This window comes from Diachasma alloeum, unplaced genomic scaffold (assembly GCF_001412515.2).
Source record: "Diachasma alloeum isolate Michigan unplaced genomic scaffold, Dall2.0 Dall_scaffold_00198, whole genome shotgun sequence".
NCBI lineage: Eukaryota > Metazoa > Arthropoda > Insecta > Hymenoptera > Braconidae > Diachasma > Diachasma alloeum.
This window is the reverse complement of record NW_021680363.1, coordinates 67,782-89,779: the sequence shown is the minus strand read 5'-3', so window position 1 is coordinate 89,779 and position 21,998 is coordinate 67,782. Positions and strand designations below refer to the sequence as shown.

The following is a 21,998-nucleotide window of genomic DNA, read 5'->3' as shown; positions in this document are numbered from 1 at the left end:
TCTCAATTAAAAAAAAAATTACTTGATAAAATCAAAATTTTTGAAAATTCAGAAAATTCTAAAAATTCTTCATGTTTCGGCGTGATAAATTTCTTACTACATGAAATTCACATTTTTTTCTTCATCATACCTCATGTTCAAACGCAATACCTTAAAATAATTGACATAGGTATCAATGTCCTTGTCCCTTGGATACCCCCATTCATTCAAACCCATTGATGAATTAAGTATCAACTGGTGGTGGGAGATTTCGAAGGGGGAACTCTAGTTACTAAAATGCTCATTTCCTTTCATCTGCAGAGAGTTCTCTGCCGTCATAACATTGCCGACTACTTATAAGTCGAGAGCTGAAGAATTAAACAAAATCTTTGTTGTAGAAAAAAAAAATCAATTTTCTTCGTCGAAAAAAAAATTGAAATTTCGGTTCGAAAAAAACGTTAAAAAGAAGTAGATTTTCCAGCGGATCAAATAATGAATAGTCAACTGATTTGTAGAAAATCAATAAATGAATTCATCTGTGAAATAATAAAAGAACATGAGCCAGACGTTGAAATTCTTCAAATGAATGAAGAACCTGGAACTGGAAGAGGTGACAATTACACGTCGATGTTGTATCGCCTACGCTTGAATGGACGAAAGCGTTTGAAGTCTGGTGATTGTGTCCCCTGGGAGACTGCAATTATTTACAAAGTCCTGCCTGAGTCCCAAGCACATCGCGAGTATTATAAGAGTGAGCTATTGTTCAGAAATGAAGTTGCTTTTTACAACCACGTGTGGCCAGCATTTGAAGAGTTACAGAAGGATGGAAGAGGAGTTTTTGGTGGAGTGGCTAAGGTTTTCATTGCTCAATCGGATCTTATTGCTATGGAAGATTTGAAGAGAAAAGGGTATGTGATGGCTGACAGGAGGAAGGGACTAGGGATCGATAGATTGAAGCTCGTGCTTAAGGCTTTGGCAGGGTTCCATGCATTGAGTTTGACCCTTCGTGACTTGAGGTAAATTTCGAAATATATTTTCCCCATTAAGAAAAAACACGAGTGACGGAGAAAAGCGGAATTCAGCAATTCGTGAGCAATAAAACCAATGAATTGAAATGCAAAAGAATTCACTGAAATTGCTCATTACGTTGCATAGAAGGATAGTTTTGATAGCTATTTTTCCGAGCTCAAAAAAAGATCGCTATTTATATTATTCCGTAAAATCACTCGTTCTCGAGATAAATTAACGATAATTATACTCATACTACTCATACACAGAGAAAAATTTACAAGCTGGGATTCTCACGGTTCTTGCCGCTTGCGGTATAATATAGTAACATACAAGAATTCCCTTGAAAATGACAATGCTGAAGGGTAATTATTTCCTTTGAAAACCCAGAATAACACTGGGGCTTCACAAATCTGATCCCAGGGAAAGGTATTAGCATGCCAATTTTCCAATTAAATTTTTCTTTGTGTACTTTAGATAATTTAAGATATGTATTTCTTCGCTAAATCATTAAATGTTCTAAAACATTGTAGAAAGGTCTAGATCGGTACAGAATCTTTTGAAACATTCGAGAATCATCTAGAAAATCCTCAAAACAAATCACGGCAGCCTGTATAATGACTCATCCTGAAGTATTCCAAAAGATTCTGGAATGCTCTAGAAATTTCTAAAAACTCCTGGATTAATTCGATTAATAGAGCTTATCTTTTCATGATTGATATACCTGCTAGGTACTAGGGCGGACCACGAAATCGTCTAGTTAATCAAAATTTCCCGTGTGATTTATGTTTTTAAGACCCGAAATTTTTGATCGTCTCAGTAATGAATCAAATCCGGAGGGAATTCGAGAGGGATTCTTCCGAATTGAAAATGAGGAATGGTATCGTCAATATTACCGCGTTGCCTTTAAAAATGCTATTTCAATGGTTTCTGAAGCACTACCACCTGAGGATGAAAGCAGACGAGATGATATTATGGGAAAACTGAAAGCATTTCTTCAGGAGGATGTTTTCTTTCGTAGAATGTGCGAGCTAGCATCCACTCGTGGACCACTCACGGTGTTTTGTCATGGGGATTGCTGGACAAACAATTTTTTGTTCTGTGATCAACTGGCGAGTAATGCTGAAGTATATTTTTTTAAAATAAATTTATAACCTTTTGAAATTAGAAAAATTGACAATTACATTATTTGACTTGCTTCTAGCCGGTTTACCTTGTGGATTTCCAATTAACGCGCGTCGGCTCACTGGCACTGGATTTAGTGAATCTCCTCTACCTCTGCACTTCTGCTGAAGTTCGGCGGACCCAAATGACTTCTCTTCTGCGTCATTATCATTCAAATCTAATGTCTGCACTCAATACTTTGAATACTGGCAACGAGGACAAGGATTCTTCAGTAATGTGGGATTTGTAAGAATTTTTCCTTCGATATTGCAACGATATTTCCCAATTTCAACCAAATTTTCGACCGCTTGGTGCGAAAATCTTTTCAAATAAGTTAAAAGTTTTCAGAGAAGTTAATTTGATTCAAAATTCCATTAACTACAAATAATGATATTTCTATATTCTTTTCGAAACTTGCCAGATTGTTATGAAATTTGCGCACTTCGACGGATTAAATTTTTTATCAATACGGTAGAATCGGGCAAACGAAGACTCTTTAATCATCAGAAATTTGAGAATGGCAGAGTGAAATTTCTCACTTAAAAATTTTTTTAATTCTTTACAATTAACACTCTCCCCTGCATGAAAATTTGTAAAAATCTCTACATGATGTTGAAAATTCCAAGGATTGTAAACGAAAGGGAGCTATTCAAACCACCATATCTTTACATCTTTGTAGTAAATTTCATGTTGTTATCCAAAATTTTCTATTCGGCAAAATACAACCACACCGTTAGAAATTTTTGTCTGAATTTTCCGTGCCAAATTCCGGAAATTTTTATCGTATTCAAGTTCCACTGAAATTTCAGGAAATCTTGTCATTGAAAAATCAAATATTCCATTGATTTTCCAGTTCGATTATTCGGTGAAAATTCAGAAAAATCTGGGAAATTCAGGGAAAAATGTGAAAATTCATGTTATTTTCTTTCTGAATATTTAGGTTCCACTGAAAATTCAATCAAGTGGGGAAATTTGCGTCTCACTCTCACTGAAAACTCATGAATTTCCATGGATTGTACTTAAAACATGGAATTTCATAACGATTTTGTCCCTAAATCCGATTCAATGTTACTCGCATGAGATTTATCATAATATCTTCCATGAAATTTCAAAAAAATTCCAACGGTGCATCGACATTCCCACTTACCATTGTTAATTTCCAATATAATTATCTAATTTAACAATGATTTCACTCTGAATTTGTTTCTATTACAGGCTGAATGATGAAATGCGAAGATGTGCACGTTTCGGTTTAGGTTTGGCAATTGACATGATTCCAATAACTACATGCGACAGTAATCAAGCGCCTGATTTATACGAAGGGGAGTGTGACGGTAATGAGGAGGGTCACGGTATTCGCGCCCCGCCACTTGGAGGTACCCAATGTGCCAGACTCATGACTGACCTCGTTTTGGAATTCATTCACGAATCTGCCCTTTAACTCTTCCAGTTAAACTGATTGATTTGAAAAATGTAGTGTTAAATGCCTTTGGAACGTTTTCTTTTACCAGCGTCATGTGACCAAAGTTCTATACTAATCTCCAGCCTTTATATACATAAGAAACAAAATCCATTAGGGGAATTCAGGAGAAGTGTGAAGATTAGATCAGGATTCAGGCTTTTATGTCTCACAGGATTTTTTGCAAATTCGCGAGGGTTTCTCTCATTTTTACTCACATTCCCTCCATTCAATTTTCTTCATAATTTGCATTGTATTTATCATATGTCATGTAATTATTCTGAATTTTCACAAATTTGACTCAATGTAAGAGATGGCGAGAAAAATTGGATTTCAATAATAATTTCGATTATGGGGTAAACGAAATAGTCATGAAAGAAACGTTCATTTGCAACTGAGGAATTCGTCTGTATATCTTTAATTGTCAAAGGTCGCAATATTCAGAAAAATTCAAAATATGTGTACAAGTAATTAATTTCATCTAAATTAACCAAAAAAATTCGAGATTTATAAAAAGAAAACATTTTTTTTCCATTTCTTTCATTACCACTAAATTACTATCTTTGTATTCAATACTTGAAACTGGAAAAAATGAAGAAAGAAAAGGAGATAGAAAAGAATAGACCCTAAGCACTATCCATTAAATCTTTGACTTAACACTCAGAGTCAAAGGTAAATTCAAAGTTGGAAATTTTCAAAAATTATTTGTCACAGTACACATGCTTCACATGAAAAAACGCACAGACAAAAAACGATGATTAAACTGAACAAGAAATCTTCCCTTGAAACGTCCTCTGATCATTATCCAACCTGTAGTATAAAATTGCACCTAATGTACCAGTTGCAAAAAAACCGTGACAAATATTCCTCGAAAATCCTTGAAAATACGCAAAGAAAACTCCAATGAGACTTCACCACAAATGGACCAATACCCAGAAAAAATAAGAGACTATTTAGAGTCCACCCACACTTTTTATAACTGAATTTGAGAAGAGAATCAATAAAAGCTATCTTCATGGTCTTAAAAAGTCTCATGCCCACAATATCTTTCCCTCCTCTCCCTCGTCAAGTTATGCCTACTGAGGTGGTGTATGAGGTGGCAGCTGTGACTGCTGTGATTGTGGACTTGGTGGTTGTTGTTGTGCTTGAGGTCCCTGCCATGGAGGATGCTGAGCCTGTTGCTGCTGATGCTGCTGCTCCTGTGCTAACCTCTGATGTGCCTGTTGTCGCGCCCTAAACTCAGCAGCTTTGAGTTGCTCCAAATGGAATTGCTGTCTCTCTGTGATCAATTGTTGCCTCTGGTACTCTAGCCCCTCCCTTTCCCTCTCCATCGTCGTCTCCAACTCCTCAAAATGACGGAGTTTAATCTCCAACTTCTTCATCTGAGTCTCAACTAATAATGCCACCAACGACTTTATCTTTCGTTCCTCAACAGCAGCCAGATGTTTAGCTTTGACAGCAGCAGCGGCAAGTGCAGCGGCAGCAGCAGATTGTAACTGAGCATCTCTAACGACCTTGTCTTTCTTCTCTTTAGCCTCAACCTCCTCGGGATTATCAACCTTAGATGTAGCCTCAGCCTCTCCCTCCTTAGTATCAATATCCATTTTCTCCAATTGTTGTACTTCAGTTTCAGTGCCTTCTTCTTTCTTAGCAACTACAGAAGCTGGTGGTGAAGTTTCAGCATCCTTCGGTTTCTCAGTTTCATCTTTCTTACTATCCGGAGTGGCAACAGCTGGTGGCGAGGCTGAAGCAGCGCTTGGGGTATTACTGCTGTCCTCTGGTGGCTCAGGCGGTCCAGTACCAGCGATACCCGATTGTGCGAGCCCAGCTGCCGGATCGAACTTACCATCAGCATTGGCACTCGCTTGGACATTCCTCAAGTGTTGATCAAGTAGAGCAGCTGGCACCTGATCCTTAATAGCTGCAAACTCCTCCATCGCAGCCTTTGCAGCACTGGCAGCGACTCTTGGATCTACAACTGAAGCTAGGAATGCAACAGTCGACATAACTGGATTCCCGGCTTTGGAGAAAGGTACTGGTTGGTAAGCCAGAGGGCCGAGACCCTCAGGACCACCTTCTTCGAGATATGGATCTTCAATAGGCAGCCTCAAGAAGTGAAGAATGCATTCGTCCTGTGTTCTCGATCCAACGTGCTCACAAACTTTGTTCCAATCATCTTTATGGAGTTCAAGACCTTCGAGAAGAAGGAGAGTCTCTTGTTCTGTCCAATCTCTGGTGGCACCTGCTGCTTGTTTATTCTTGAGTACTGCTGGCTTACGAGCATACTGATCAATTTTCAATCCAAAGTTAGCCATCGCTCCAACGGCACCTTTCTCTTCAGGTGTGATTATTGGCTTCTTCTCCAAGTCCAGAAGAGTCTTCGCTGCTGACGGTTGAGGTGTCTTTGGTGGATTTGGATTGACTGGTGCCAAACCACTTGGAGTATCTGACAGAACATGGAAATGAGATGTTGGAGGTGGTCCCATCGGGGTTGGTCGAGATTCAGCATCAACTTGGTAATTTATCAATCCCCACTGCTCCAAAAAGGCATGAACTCTCATAATGGCACAAACGTCACCAGCTAGATTTCTCCTGCAAGCTGTTGACGTTATGTACTCAGTGGGATTCAATCTGTAAGTATCAATCATGAAGTTTCTATATGCTAGATAAATCTCAGGGGTTTTCGATTTATTTTTTCCATTGAAGAATTCTGCTAGTGCTCGTTTTTCAATCGTGTGAATCGAATTGTAATCGAACCAGGCTGAGTAACTTGGAACGACAATGTGATGGGTTTGCTCAGTAACATTGTCCTCAGGCTCGTCCTTATTATCTCCACGTTCTTTGCTGTGATCCCTCTCCTCACGATCCTGAGTGCTTTGTGAACCTTTGTCGCAGTCTAATGGCTCATCCAGATCGGCCATGTTTCCTGATTTGAGAGGCTGAAGTTCGGAGTCCTGTTTCTTATTGCCAGATGTCATGTTTCCAGTTGTACCTCCTTGGCCAGAGACAGGAGGGTTTGATGGGTTTGAAACGACTTCGACGATCCTTGGTTCTGCTGGGGGGTCCTCCATACCTTGGGTTAGATCCTCTTCCTCTTCTCCACCGCCTCTGGTCTTCTTAGGAGTTGCCACAGCTGAAGAGCCTGCTGCCAGTCCTGGTGCACGACCACTCTTTCTTTTACCAATTTTAGGTGGTGGGCTCGGTGAACGCTTCCGCTTCGGTTTCTTCGCTGAGGAGGGGGGATGGGAAGGCTGAGACATCAAGTCCTCCACAGTGAGCCTGTACTTGTGGACCTTCTTCTGTCCACTATCGTCCACCTCGTAGTCTTCCTCATTCATCCATTCATTGTATTGATCCAAATCTAATGCCCATGTTGCTGTGACTTTGTAAGTGGATTTTTGTGAGGAAATACCGAAACCGCTTTCTGGAAACTCAATGGGAAGATCAAACGTCGTCCAGGAGTCATAGCTGTCCGGAAAATAGTACCAGTGAAGCAAAACTGAACGATCACGACGCATCGTGGGACGAGCGTATTCTTCCTCTGTGGGGTCAACTGCTGGATATATTATGTGGGATGCTTCGGCTTCAGTCTCGGCTATTGTGCCCTGGTGACGACGCACTGACTCTTTCACCTTGGCTGCTGTCGATTTTTCCACTTCTGGACGCACGTAGATGCAGGGCACGCTGAGGCAGCGATTTTCTATGAGGGCGCGTTCTGCCACTCTCATCATCTCGATAATACGATCTAACCGGGAACCAGATTTTGGAACGTTGAAGTCGAATTTACGCCAGGTTTGCTCCGTTTTAAATTTATAAGCGGTTGCCAGGATGTGACAGAGACCACCGTTCGGCTTGAAGTCCAGAAAGCATTTCATCTGTGGAGAAAGTTGGATTAATTTACTATTATTATTTCAAATTAGATCGATTCAGGAATTAGGAGTTGAGTTTGAACTGTAAAATCGTTAGAGCAAAAAAATTTCTGAAATTTCAAAAAAAAATTGATAGATTTAAGGAATTTTTCTTGCATCATTCGCTGGATAAAAATTATCGATTTATTGATCGGTTTTAGGAAAAAATTTCCTCGAATCCATGTTTGATCAATATTATTTGGATCAAGTTTTTAATTTAATTCAGAAATATTTCTTTGTTCAAAACCCTTTTTTCTACTTTTCAGGGAATTCCGATTCTAAAGGAACGATAAAATATCCTATATAACGAAAATTTTGACTGTTTACTTATCCGTTTTTTGATGATTACTTCTATACAATTGTTCTCCATAAATCCGGAGAAAATGACGGGATTCTAGAATAATGTATGTTAGAAACTATAGTTGCAAGAATTTAGAAAATGTTTCTTATTTTCTCTCTGTGTTTCAACATAATTGCTTCATAATTGCACTAGTTTTCGGATCTTGGAAATTTCCCATCAAGAAGGACTTTTGACATATGGCTCCACACTTTTTCACTCTGAAGATATGGGTAGATTAATACTTGAAGAATGTTTCAGAACGCTTGAACAAAGAATATTCGGTTTGCATGAACTTACTGGAAGCCTCGTCAGCGGCGGTTTCGAAACATTTTTTCCAAGATAGGATTCTTGGAACTCAATCAGTTGGATCACAAGGGTTGCTAAACTTTTGTTTGTTGGCGGATCCGCTGTGACATACTATAACAATAAAAATTCATTAATAATATACAACTCATAAATCATATTCGCAACAAAATCATTCAAAGAGGATCAACTTTGCATTTGTTTTAAATGTCGGGCTCCCAAGTTAAAAGTGATTCCAAAATTGTAATAAAAAAACGTGAGCAATTTTTCTTTCACCTATTCGAAGCGACTGAACGAAACTTCTTTTAATAAAAATGACCGTCATTTATGTTAAGGTGCCCGATAAACTGCCTTTTCACCTCACTTCGCCTGGTTTCAACATCAATTTCGGGTCCAGCACAATAAACTAGTGTAATTCTCTCGTTACAAAAGCAATATCTGACGAATTTGATACCGTTTACTCATCAAAAATGCCTTTTTCAAAACAGTACGGTAATGTGCTATTACAAACGATTCATAACAAATACTGCGTCCTTTAAATCTTCGATTAATCGAATGATTTTTTCCAATAGAGAATTTCAACTTGATAATAAAACAAAAAAAATGTCTGCAAATGGTGTCGAGAACGCAAAAAATAACATTAATTCGCAAATATTCCTGACAAGTAGACGTTTATAGGAATTGATCAGCCGAATTGATTGTGAAAAATGAGCATTCTCCAATTCTTCAAGTCATCAGTTATTTGTTATTCTTCAAATGAACCCTTCTGCATCAATAACAATGCGAATTTCATAACAGAAGGATGAGTCTGAAAAAGATGATCGAAAAACAAATAACAAACTAAAGTGACAAACCATTGTTTTCTTACGCAAAAATATTAAACTTAAAACTTTCATGAAAACCGGAGGACATGTCAACAGAACCCAAGCCGAATAGTCTGGACTCCATGCTGCACAATGAAGCTCACTGTCTAAAAGTACAAAAAACTCTAGAATAAACTCTTCAAATTCCCTAATGAAATTAAGTGAAACTGAATGAACTGGAAACATTTTTTATCATCTAATGAAGATATAACTGGGCTGAATCGAACATGAAACAGCATTGAAAAGTGAAAAAATTGATGATGGGGGTTGGGACGCCGACGGATTGTTACTCACTTTTTTGCAGTTTTTTAGAAGCCACTGTTTGACTCCATCCAATTGCGCCAGTACATCTGGTGATTCGAAGAATTTGGTATTTGGTCCACCGTCCTTTTTTGGTCCGAGAGTCAACATCATTTATGATATTAATTGAAATACGTCGACAGACCGAGATTTAACAACGCCGCACCGACCGCAAACATCACATGCAACTGAAGTTATCGCTAGTACAAACCCGCCATCCAGGTGAACACGAGTTACAATATTACAATGAAAATTTATCAAATTCAATCGATTGATTGTTACAACAACAGAACGAAAGGCTTACAAATTTGATGGTAAAAATAACTTTGTTTATCTGTTTCTGCGGATTTTTAACTTCCCGATAGGGGAGTTATTGTGTTTGATTTACAATTTTGACTGTTCAAAAGGAGTTTGGAAGAAGGTGAGTCATTACTATGAAGTTGTCTGGTTATAGACCAGGCCGACGTAACCTGTATATTGTAACTTTTTTGGAAATTGTTACATTTTTGCAAACTATTGATGAGCTCCAAAAAACTAGAGAATCATATTCTAATGGTAGGAATATTATTATTTTTCAATGGATTGAAACATTTTTCATTATTGCAGATGTTAAAAATTGTTGAAGAAAACGGTGAAACGTCAATAGTTCCGCACTAACTACATTGTAGAATGCCCGACTGTTCTCAGAATGTAATAGAATATTCAAAACACATCATAATAATTTTTTTTTTATTTATCGTTACATCATAATAATAGAGATAAAATAATTGATAACCGAAGTGTAGATTATACAGATTTCAAAGTATTTTATCTAAAACATTGTACCTTTGTTGCGAGAGTTACTATATCAAGAACTGTCATTTCAGTAGTGTGTGGACAAAACAAGTTAAGGTAAACAGGTCAATTTCTGGACGGGGGTTAGTTTCTGGACGATTTCAACTTACATTGAATATTCCACAAATAAAATGGAAATTGTATTGATTATTTCACCTCTCCATAATATCACTTGTGTATAATCATGTGATCAATTATTTTCTTATATTGATCAACATTTAATGAATAAAAAAAAATATGACCCAGTCGTCCAGAAATTGGGGTTTCGGCTACATTCAACTATTGCTCAATTTAATTATTCTTTGTTTTGTTATTTTCACTTTAAACTATTTTTTTCTACTAATTAAAACATTCTTGAAGGTATGGAAGCCATCACATCTCCATTTAGGTGATTCTGTTATTTTAGATCCTACCACAAAACTCGAATTTCCTTGAACCGTCCAGCAATTGGCCTGGTCACTCTAATTGAGTTCTAGACGAAGTTTTGAGAAGTTGCATGGAATTCATGAAAAATAGCGGAATTTCCATAAAAATTCCTTCTATAGCTCATACATTTCTGGAGGTCTTCTATGATGAGAACGCTCTTCATGAAATTTACGCCATCTCCATTAGGTCCTAATTAGGATGAAGATATTGTTTAAAAACTCATTTCTAGGAATGTGCAATCTCGTTATACTTTTATGTCCAGAAAGTAGTGGTTACAATAGAAGAAAGTATTCGTTCCTCAATACTCGTTACGCGTAACTTTTTCTTTATCGATGATTGAAATAAAAAATAAACGTTAAATAACGAGAAGAACCGAACAGGATAAAGAGGTAGGGTTAAATGGGAATAATGAAATCATAATTTAAGATTTTATTCAATAAAATATTTTCAAAACACATTTTATATCAGTTGGAAAATCTTCTGTCACCTTCTTTGGAGCTTTTAGAGGATGAACTGGGAGTTTGCATTGAGGAACATTATCATTCGAACATTCTTTGGTTTCAGGCCGCTAAGATATAAATTTACCAAAAACACCGAATACTTTGTCATCTCGATACTCCGTTATCTACGGGTTTGACAAATAACCGATTAAAAATAATGACTAGTTACTCCCCGCACATCTCTACTCATTTCCAAAGGCCAGTTCATTTTAGTTCAAAATCGACATTTGATAAATATGTAGAAATTGAATGAAGAAAACAAATTTGGACATATATGGTTCCTTATATACCGCGTATTGTGCTCTGCAAAGATATTGCTGTGGAGTTGTTGAAAACATGATGAAAAAAAATGATGCTTAAGGTTTTACATCTCCAGTCCATCCTCGAAATTTCAGATTGTGGCGGATAACAAACATTTATGAGATATTTCGATAATAATTTTTGGAATTTCATATGAGCTTTTATGAAAATAGGAGGTTTTGCCCAATAAAAAAAAAATTTTAACTATTACTTTTAAATTTTATGAGTTGAAATAATATTGTGTGAAATTTGTTTGATTAATTAATGAAAATTAATGAATCAAACAAATCATTTGTTGAAATTTTGGTCAACATTGACAAACAAAAACTTGAGATATTACTGAATTATCATTTTAAAAAATCAACAATTTTAGTCATTGCTAAATTAATTCAAAAAACTACCCCGTTTCTTCAAACAAATTTCCTATATTTTTGTACCTTTCCAATTTCTCTTTCTGTGTTTTTAGATGATAAAATGACTACTGTAATTCGCACTACTTACGACATCAATGAAATCTTTGAGAATCTCCTTCTCGCTGAAGAAATAGCGGAACAGTCAGGATATGAGGAAGGTTACAATGCTGGGAAGAATCAGTCATTGAAAGGCTACCACTTGGGTTATCACAGAGGGTCCGAACTGGCTGCTAAACTTGGATATTACAGTGGTATTGCCGAACATTGTCTTAAATCCAGTATCCATCTTCCAAAAGTTATTGAACAAGCAAAAAAATTATTGGAAGCCATTCAGCAGTTCCCGACCTCCAACGATGAGACCGTGGACATCATAAAAAATTCTGAAGAAATTAAGTTTAAGTTCATCAAGTTATGTTCTCTGGCTAAAATTGATTCTACGTATTCAGAAGCCGACAAGCTTGATTTTTAATGACTCTAAGCTTTAAATAGGTTCATCTGTTATAGAGATGCAGTAGCTCTCGCGATGAAAACCTTTGAAGAAGATTTGAAAGACAATTTATCATTCATTGAAGAACATGAGAAGATAATTAACAGTCATTTGGTGGATTTCATTACGGGAAATTTATGGGAAAAGTTGCCCAAAGATTTACGGATCGAGTTGGAACAATTCCAAAACAAATCAAATTTTTCTGACTTAATGAACCGTTGTCCTACATTGCAATCAATAATAGAAGAAACAAACTCATTGAATTTAAAAAATAATCCTAAGGTTTTGAAGCTAGAAGATTTGCCATTAAATTTATCAAGAAATACTTTGAATTGGGAAAAGAATCATTCACTGAAAGAACCTCAGAATGACTTTATGAAGGATAAGAAACGATATGAGATCTCAGTTCTTTCAAACGTTATTGAATCCCTAGCAGCAGATAACAAATCTCTAGTTATTGATGCGGGCGGAGGAAAAGGATATTTAGGCACTTATTTATCCGGCAAATATTCAGTTCCGGTTCTATCCATTGATTCAAACCCAGGGAGAAATACGAGTGCAATCAATCGACAGAAATTGATGGAAAAAAAGAAAAATCAATCGTTTCCTCTTACACGACATTCCATCGAATTTATTGATGAAAATACAAATTTTTCGAAATTAGTGAAATTCCATTTTCCAAATTGGAGTGGAAATGACTATCTTCTTACGGGTCTTCATAGCTGTGGACCTTTGGCTCATGCTATGATCAAAAGTTTCATCAATTCTGACGCTCTGAAGAGTCTCTGCGTCATCTCGTGTTGTTATCACTTGACAGACGAATTTTTAACAACTAGAATCAACTTTACGAAAACTATGCGGATGTTAGCTCAACAATCTGTGGAGAGGATTTCAGCTAAAAATTGCGAACATCCAGCTTCCATTTTCTACAGAGCCCTTTTACAAGTTTTACTACAAACTCTTGGTAAGTGTAGTTTTCTAGCCAAGGAGTTGGGGATTAGTCTAATTTCTAAAATTATGTCTAATTATATATATTGAAATCCATGGAATTTTATACATTGATGGATTTTCATGACCCCTGACGGATCATTCGATAGAAAAGTTGAGTTGTTCACATAGTCGAGTGCTAATTGATCACCGGTCAATTAGCATGAAACTCTCAAATTAGCTGATGATTTATTATCACTCGAGTCAGCTAAATCTGACGTTATCATTGTCTATCAAGAGAGAATATAAGAATTATGCTGCTAACGATTTTAGTGCCAGTTTGATGGAACCCTCTGGTCCGTCAACTTCGTTTAGGTATCCTACCACACCCAAAGAAGTGACTGCATTTTTTGAAACTGTGATATGTGAAATTGTGAAGTAACTGGTTTGAAAAGAAACAAAACCAACTTATACACTATACCTAAACTAGTTCAAAATGCGATTTCTCGTAAGTTTCTCGATTACCAATAAATAAAACTTTGACAAATGTATTCGCGCTGTATAATCAGAGAAGCAATAATTTTTCACTCAAAAAAACATACTGAAGATGACTAATGGAAGATATAATAAGTCCGACCTTTACCATTTGCTAATACTCAATTAAATATTCATTAAATATTCATTCAATTAAATATTCATTTATTTAAGGGATAATTGCATGAATAATAGCTATTTTCGGTCATTTTCAATACTTGTCGCACTGAAAAAATTAATAACCGCCCAACTACGGCGAAACACAAACTCTAATTGGCGTCGAAATCCTTGTTATTTTATTGATAATGTTTGGTAGAAATTTCAGATTTAAAAAATTAGTTTTTTGAGTAATTAACGATTGAAAAGCACGTTTTCTCGTATAAACCCCGTCAAATTGAAGATACTGCTATGTATGATGGCTTATTTTGGAGGGGTTTTCATGCGCTTTGAGTGTTCCAAAGGGCGATGCGATAGCTTGAAACCTCGTTGAGATATTGGGACCAATTTGAAAAAAAAAATCATTCACAAAAACTTAATATTTTCAAAAAATCATAACTCGCTCAATTATTAGTATTTTTAATTTTTTTTCAAAACATTTATCTAATCACCGTCTTTTTAGAAAAAAAAAAAGAAATGAAAATGTGCACATTTCTCCACTTGCCTTTATGCTAAAAAGAATTTGTAAAGTTTAGAAAATTGGGGAAGCTTTCTTGACGATTGCTGAATTTCCGAAAAATTCTGTATACGTCTGGATTTCCTCACAATTTTCAAGAATTGACTATGATTTTAAGAAAATCGAATAACTAGGAACATTTTCCAGATCATTCTGTAGCAGTCTAGACCAGTCTCTGACTTTCTTGATTTTTCCGAGGAGTGGACATCTCAAATTATATGATATATGATAATTATAAAGCACATATAGCTCTGAAATTTCCTGGTACAGAGAAATATATCCTGCGACCTTCTTTGCAATCCATGAAATTTCGTGTATTAATTAAATATTCTCATTTCTGAAAACTTAATTAGAGACGAAAGAATTCCTATTCGAAATATAATATTTCAGGAATTCCAGATGAGAGAGTAGGAAGAGGAGCTCCAACAGAGGATTTTCAGACTTATGCAAAATGGGCATTGGCAAAAGTGAGATTCCCTCCACATGAAGTTAGTACAAATTTTTCTCTTTTATATACCCGCTCGGGTTTTTAAGATTTTATAAAGCTTGTAAACTTTGGTACTTAAGCTTCGAACATGAGATTTTAAAAACTAGCTTTGATTTTCATTATTCTGATCATTTTCCATAATTTTTCTTATCCTTCTTCTTCTGTATTTGAAGCCGGTAGTTAAAATCAAACTCTGTGGCGAAACAAAAGTGCGTTTGTGACGTTGCGTTCCGATAAACGTAAAGAGAAATGAAACAAAATTATGAAAACAAATGTCGAGTAACGTTACCACCACGAACCTAATTTGAAGTGAAAATTGAGTAACGTTACACGTAGGAACAAAAGTTGTAATATTATTCGATAACGTTCCTCGTCAAGAACGAAATTTAGAAAAAAAAGTCATAAGAAAAAGAGGACTTAGGGTGGAACAGGCCAGGGCTTGCCTTAGCAACTTACTCCAAACACTATACCCCCTTCCTCTAGGCGTGAAGAGGTCCCCGAGATTTCATAATTGTAATTTATATTTTCGATCAATATTTCCAATTTGTTGGATTTTTGGTAATTCCCAATTCAATTATAAATTCGTCAATTAGAACCCCACATCGTACATGGCCGTTGGGAATTATGATCCTCGCAACGTGAAATTTTAAATTAAGGTTTCTTTTTTTGGATGAAGAGGAAACCGCAGTGAAACTCGGAAATTCAGAACTTGTCGAACACTATACAGATCATTGTTGCAGTTCATAATTCTATAAATAGTCAAGTCCCTCAATTGGTAACCGATTGGGATAAAAATTGAATTTTACATAGTTAGAAATGCATAAAAACGATTTGTCAAAAATATTGAATTTTTAAGGTATAAATAGATCCAAAGAGGGATTTTGAAAAATGTTGATTCGTTACATGAAGTTGAAAAAAATTTGAAAAAATTTGTACTTTATTGAAATATTATGTACTGGAATTTTGGCCATATTTCAGGAAATTAGAGGATACTAGTTTCAAAATAGAAAACAATGCGTACAAAAAATTAATATTTTTGAGAATCAATTTTTGTCTTTTTGTACATATTTCAATTATGTGTAAATCAATTTTTAGCCAAACTGAAGCACTTAGGGGGCATTCACTGTCAAACCAGACAGTCAATTTTCATGATCTCTTCGGAATGTCTCACCAATTTTTCAGGGTGTTTTGTGACTCCAAAAAAGTATTCCAGATTTTTTTCAGAATTTTGGTGCCGCTTATTCTCTTTCTGAAATCAGATTTTCTTGCCAAATGAAAATACGTTATTTCTCAGGTTCTATGCGTTCAAAAATAATGATTTTTTAAAAAAGTGTATTTTTTCCGAGCTTTAAGGAGAGACTACTATGAGTTTTAAAAGTCGTGGGTTATTGGAGTGAGACTTTTCATACATTGAAGATCGATTATTTAGATCTGAAAACGAATAATTGTTTTCTGTTTCTGTTTTCTGTTTTCTGTTATTTGTTTCTGTATGTGACGCATCTTTTGAGTTATTTGTCATGTAGATCCAATCCTAATAGTTAATGAGATGATTACGGTTTAATGATCAACTGTATGCGAATTTAATCTAAAAAGTTGAATAGCTCAAAAACTACTGAAAATTATAAAAGAAGTCAAATAACTGATCTGATGTATTTTTTTGTAACGAGCATCGGTTACCTTGACCCTTTCTCTTCTCTCAACCATTTCTCTACAAACTTGAAAGTGCCAGTCTGCCGCTCGTCGGATATGCATCCACAATATCTCTGCAATTTTTCGATAAGGTACATTTTTTTATGAACACTTTTCCTTATATCTCCCACCGTTTCTGCGATCTTGCGTTTTAAGCAATGAAATTATACAAAAATAATCCATGATTTCGTAAAAACGGTTATCATATTCAGCGACCTTGAAAACATAAGATACAATGATGAAATCTTCGGGACATCTCAATGGACACAGAAAGACCCAAGGGTATTTCACGGACTAATTTGGATAATCTGTTCTATGTCGTTTTACCTATTAATATCTAAATTTTCAAAGGTTCCAATTTTTCCAATATTTTCATAATATTTTTATGAAAATGCTTTGGATATTGAAATGCTTTCAGAAATGAAACCAAGAGTCAATTCGTTGCTTCTTTTGATGTTTGATAACGCTGCATATTTTGATTAATCAGTACTCTCATTTTTCTTGACTGTCTTCGTTCCAAATTTCGCTCCTAATGAGGAACGTTATCGAGAAAAGATACGAGTTTTGTTCCTGGTGATAACGTTACTAGAATTTCGCTCCGTTTTTTATTCCTGGTCGTAATGTTACTGTTGAATTTCGTTTCTCCACACTGAAATGAAACCAAAACTAACGCATTCCAAGTCCCTAGTTTAAAGTAACTTTGACGTTGATATGAGTTCATAAATTAGTGAAATATTTAATTTCAGAGGCCCTTAAACAATGACTTGACTAATCTCCAAAAAAAATATTCGGACTATCAATGGAAACTGAACGTTTTCCAAACCCTCAGAGCACATATGGGCGCCGTGATCGAGTCTTCCATCATTCTCGACCGCTTTGTCTACCTCCAGAAATCCAAAAAGTGCTCCAAATTGTCGATAGTACGTCTGTTCGATCCGTTGTTATCGCCCCGATGTTACGCAATAATTGCATCGAAGTAGAGAAAAAAACACGTGGGACAATGAATTGAAATATGTACAGAAATTACATTATTTTTGAATGAAAAAAAAATTGGCATAATTAATATTTTATTATTTCCTTCCCAATTTAATTAATCGATTAAATGAACTATCACAGGATATCAACAGCATTAATAGCAATTACTCAATAGATAACTTATAAACTAAAATAATTGATTGACTGGCAAATGAATTCTTCATATTTGTTATCGAAAATTAAGAGTGCGCTTTCCTAAGCTATCGCAATAATTTGTCATAATAACAGAACGTCATGAATGAATTACATGTCATAAATAACGTTCGATAGTATACAAGGTAAATAACTCACACTGAAGAAAAGGAGAACGATTCCCTCTTCGAAACCAGAAATATTCAAAAATAACAATATAAGATATGATTTCAACTCGGAACCTTATTAGTTACAGTTATCGATGAGATATTGGATGTTGAGTAGTTGATAGGGAGGGAGAGCCTCCAACAAAACTTCGAGTGAACCCCAGTTTTCACGTCAGTTCCCGTTTCAACACGAACGTATTATATATAGCTCAAGGTCAACCAGTGATTCCTGTCAAGTGGTCTTGGTAATTTGAAGCAAAATAGATAATAAAGTGTAACTGAAGGTACGAATCCAATTGAACCACTTCCATTTGATTTGATTCGATTTTAGTTATTACGAGTGAATATTTGTAGTACAGAGTGAGAAGTAGTTTGAGAACTTTCCATTGACAATAAAATAAAATCAACTACAACTTTCACTGGAACTAGTCGAATAACAGAATTATGATCCCCAGTAGCTTTTCAGGACTTTTAAAATTAATTCAACATAATTCTTCTGAAATAATGGATGTTACCATACTTGTTTCGCAGGTAAAAAATGGAACCTCTTTCGAAATTATTCCTTCGCTCTTGCAGACTCCGAAAGAATTATCAGAATTATCAGTGGAGAAGTATCACTTCTCAACAAGTCTTTGACCGTGAAGATAAATATGGTGCACATAATTATCATCCACTGGCCGTTGCAATTAATCGTGCAGAGGGTGTACATATGTGGGATGTTGAGGGAAAACGCTATTACGATTTCTTGAGTGCGTATTCGGCGGTTAACCAGGGACATTGTCATCCAAGGATTTATAAAGCCATGGTTGAACAGGCTAAGATTCTTACTTTGACTTCTAGGGCATTTTATTCGGATGTGCTCGGAGAGTTTGAGGAACATGTAACCAAATTATTTGGGTAATTATCTCAAAAAAAGATCAGTATAAGAATACAATTAAAAACTAAGGCAGTGAAATTTGCAATGATTTTAAATGATCTGATTCTTGTTCTTCTTCGGCTCATTAAAAATCTCAATTAGGAATGCATTCCGCTAAGTAATGAATGGTTTTAGAATAGAGTATCAAGAAATTTTCAACATTTTCTTTAGAAATTATTCATTTCGTAGATAATTTTGTAAATACGCAATTTTGTAACTACTTTTTCCGCCTTCTTTACTAGCATTTCATGTAGGAGAAATAATGAGAAAAATTTTCGTTCTTATAAGATATCAAAAATGGTTGCCAATGAACACCGGTGTGGAGGGTGGAGAAACAGCCTGCAAATTAGCAAGAAAATGGGGCTACAATGTGAAGAATATTCCTGAGAATTCTGCAAAAATTATTTTCGCGGAGGGAAATTTCTGGGGAAGGACACTGAGCGCAGTTTCATCGAGTACTGATCCGTCCAGTTATGCTGGATTTGGACCATTCATGCCCGGATTTGAATTGGTGCCTTATGACGACTTGGCATCTCTTGAGAAGAAACTTCAAGACCCAAATGTTTGCGCCTTCATGGTAGAACCGATTCAGGGTGAAGCTGGGGTAGTGGTTCCAAAGGTAAAAAAAAAATGTATATATATATATTTTTTTCATGTTTTTAAATTTGTAAAGATTCGCCGATATTGAAGTACATTCCAACAATATAATGCAATTTCCTGCGATTTGATATTTTACCTGCCGATCAGGTAATCGGTCAATTCCGCGATAAAATTTATCTTTGCCCGTCTCTGTTACACTTCAGTTTCCTGATAAGTTATCAATTATCTGCAACCGGTTCAAGCAGAACTGCTCATCGGGAATACAAATTGCAGGAAAACGAAGCCTTCAAAAAAACTAGTAATAAAGAGAACAAAGTTTCCAGCTTCCGGGAAAAATCTCTGGATTTCAATACTTTGTCATACAGAAATCGGTTGAGCAAAAATTAGAGAAAAATCTTCTAATTCTCAGTATTTTTTTCCTAAATCTAGTGTAATTGTATTTGAATTAATGCAAATTTTCTTCTATTTTTATTATTTTTAACGTCCTGCAACTTGCAAACTTGCAACTGACCATCGCTCGAGGGCCTTCAGCCAGATGTTCTTTATTTTGAGAAAATCTTAGTTCTGAAATTCAGAATTTTTTGGGTTCTTCAAATGAAACCTTGGGTTTCTTTAATTGAACACACTCAGGTTCCCAAATAAAAATATTTTCATTTTTGGACTGATGATTTGATCTAGTCTAAAACTAATTCACCCATGTTTGTAATCCTTTGTTATTTACAGTATATCACCTGACACCTTGACTCCCTCACACGATTCTTGATTTAATAATTGTTCTTCTTTGAAAGAAGTAAGTTTTTGGCACTGAATTTTAGGGATTTTTCTTTGATCGCTTCATTTCTTCAATTTTCGGCGATGCATATCTTAAAAATGCAAGGGTTCATGTCCTGAACATTTTAATCATCGTTTTTGAATGGAGTTGATGTTCTAGCACCCTGAAAAATTTCTTATAAGTACAGAATACTCAGAAGACCCTTTAAGTAACCAGTTTCTTATTTTCAGTAAAATGGTTTCTCGAACCGTGAGTTTTTTGGAATCAGTAAATTGATCCTATCCGAACGAGAGAAGTTTCCTGTATTTATCCTTGTCCCTTCTCAATAAAGTTTGGGTCAAAATCGTACTAACGAATATGATCTTGGCCATCTTGAGTTGCAAAATAAAATAATCCATTTTCTTGCAATCTTAGGATGGTTACTTGAAAGCAGTGCGGGAACTTTGCACAAAACACAACGTCCTTTGGATAGCAGACGAAGTCCAAACGGGTCTGGCTAGAACAGGAAAACGTTTGGCTGTCGATTACGAGGACGTGAAGCCAGACATCCTGATTCTCGGGAAAGCTCTGTCTGGAGGTTTCTACCCAGTCTCGGGTGTTCTTGCAAACGATCCAGTCATGCTCTGCATCAAGCCTGGAGAGCATGGTTCCACGTACGGAGGCAATCCATTGGGCTGCCGTATAGCCTTGGAAGCCCTCAAAGTCCTGGAGGAGGAGAAATTAGCAGAGAATGCTTACAAACTCGGACAGCTCCTCAGGAACGAACTCAATAAATTACCGAAAGACGTCGTAACTCTCGTCAGAGGAAAAGGCCTCCTCAATGCAATTGTCATTAATGAAAAAATCGATGCCATGGAAATTTGCGTAAAATTAAGAGATCATGGACTTCTTGCCAAACCCACACACGGCCACATCATTCGTTTGGCGCCACCACTTGTTATTACCGAATCACAGATACTCGAAGCCACTGAAATTATTTCAAAAGTCATACTTAGCCATCAATGATCACGTTGATAATCGAAGCTTCTTCAATAAACTGTTCATTCATATTCGCTGAATGTAGTGTGAAGGAGCTTGATAGAATTATTGCAATGCGATATTTATATTCTTTCGGAAATTCGATAGTTTTTGTTGCCAATTTCTCTTGGTTATACAATTTATTCTATTGACATTTCCTTCACAGAAATTCTTTGGTTTTTTTTCTACCACGAATTGACCTTCATCTCTACCTTTGCCCCGGACTATGAGAGTAACTGGTGACTTCAACCTTGTTTCAAAGGAAAAGTTTGAGGAAGCCCCAGAAGCACCAACTTGTCAAAATTCATTATCTTTTTGAAATTTTTGGCAAATTATAAATTTGGTATATGTACCGCGGACAGCTATAAAATAATGTAGAGACGGAGGGTGAAAAAATAAAATAATTAACCAAAGAAATTCATGCAATTCAGTAGCGAAGCGGTAAACCGGTCGATTTGGACTATTGGCCAGTTTTGACGAATATCTTGAAATTTAAAAGACATAGAAAAATTATGGTCATTACCTTTTTTGTAAAGCCAATTGAGGGTTATAAAAAAGCTTATGAGAAAAATTTTGCTATCTCTCCGGTTTTGAGATATTCATGAAAAACTGGTCAAAAGTCAAAATCGACTTAACCCAGTTTACCGCTTTCCTACTGAATTATTAAAAAGATGATTTTAATTATTGTTTTATATACCTTTAATGTGGTTGGTTTATTTTCATATATATATATATATATATATATATATATATATATATATATAT

The 21,998-nt window shown here is 35.8% G+C and overlaps 5 protein-coding genes across 9 annotated transcripts; 4 read left to right on the top strand and 1 right to left on the bottom strand.

Annotated features, from left to right (window-relative positions):
* Positions 1–309: 309 nt before the first annotated feature.
* On the top strand, positions 310–4,678 carry LOC107035483. Of its 2 annotated transcripts, none has more exons than XM_015252907.2 (4): positions 310–995; positions 2,009–2,114; positions 2,192–2,397; positions 3,367–4,678. In XM_015252907.2, exons 1-4 carry the CDS (start codon positions 472–474, stop codon positions 3,590–3,592), a joined length of 1,062 nt encoding a protein of 353 aa, XP_015108393.1. In that variant the 5' UTR covers positions 310–471; the 3' UTR covers positions 3,593–4,678. The 2 variants fall into 2 exon arrangements, with proteins under 2 accessions (XP_015108393.1, XP_015108392.1); XM_015252906.2 differs by having other exon boundaries at positions 1,784–2,114.
* On the bottom strand, positions 4,013–9,739 carry LOC107035482 (SWI/SNF complex subunit SMARCC2). The gene is made up of 3 exons (XM_015252905.2): positions 9,319–9,739; positions 8,156–8,275; positions 4,013–7,485 (listed from the first exon to the last, which is right to left on the bottom strand). The coding sequence occupies exons 1-3, from the start codon at positions 9,436–9,438 to the stop codon at positions 4,687–4,689; spliced, it is 3,039 nt and encodes a 1,012-aa protein (XP_015108391.1). The 5' UTR covers positions 9,439–9,739; the 3' UTR covers positions 4,013–4,686.
* Positions 9,740–9,788: 49 nt separating this feature from the next.
* On the top strand, positions 9,789–12,279 carry LOC107035486 (protein LTO1 homolog). Its single transcript, XM_015252909.2, has 2 exons — positions 9,789–9,879; positions 11,851–12,279. The coding sequence occupies exon 2, from the start codon at positions 11,859–11,861 to the stop codon at positions 12,264–12,266; it is 408 nt and encodes a 135-aa protein (XP_015108395.1). The 5' UTR covers positions 9,789–9,879; positions 11,851–11,858; the 3' UTR covers positions 12,267–12,279.
* A 16-nt stretch (positions 12,280–12,295) lies between these two features.
* Positions 12,296–17,653, top strand: LOC107035484 (methyltransferase-like protein 25). The gene is made up of 3 exons (XM_015252908.1): positions 12,296–13,248; positions 14,809–14,906; positions 17,341–17,653. The coding sequence occupies exons 1-3, from the start codon at positions 12,321–12,323 to the stop codon at positions 17,572–17,574; spliced, it is 1,260 nt and encodes a 419-aa protein (XP_015108394.1). The 5' UTR covers positions 12,296–12,320; the 3' UTR covers positions 17,575–17,653.
* A 237-nt stretch (positions 17,654–17,890) lies between these two features.
* On the top strand, positions 17,891–21,265 carry LOC107048890 (ornithine aminotransferase, mitochondrial). Of its 4 annotated transcripts, XM_015272332.2 has the most exons (5): positions 17,891–17,907; positions 18,012–18,212; positions 18,460–18,825; positions 19,133–19,463; positions 20,631–21,265. In XM_015272332.2, the coding sequence occupies exons 3-5, from the start codon at positions 18,467–18,469 to the stop codon at positions 21,219–21,221; spliced, it is 1,281 nt and encodes a 426-aa protein (XP_015127818.1). In that variant the 5' UTR covers positions 17,891–17,907; positions 18,012–18,212; positions 18,460–18,466; the 3' UTR covers positions 21,222–21,265. The 4 variants fall into 4 exon arrangements, with proteins under 4 accessions (XP_015127818.1, XP_015127819.1, XP_015127817.1 ...); XM_015272333.1 differs by lacking the exon at positions 17,891–17,907 and having other exon boundaries at positions 17,997–18,173; XM_015272331.1 differs by lacking the exon at positions 17,891–17,907 and having other exon boundaries at positions 17,997–18,212.
* The last annotated feature ends 733 nt before the right edge of the window (positions 21,266–21,998 follow it).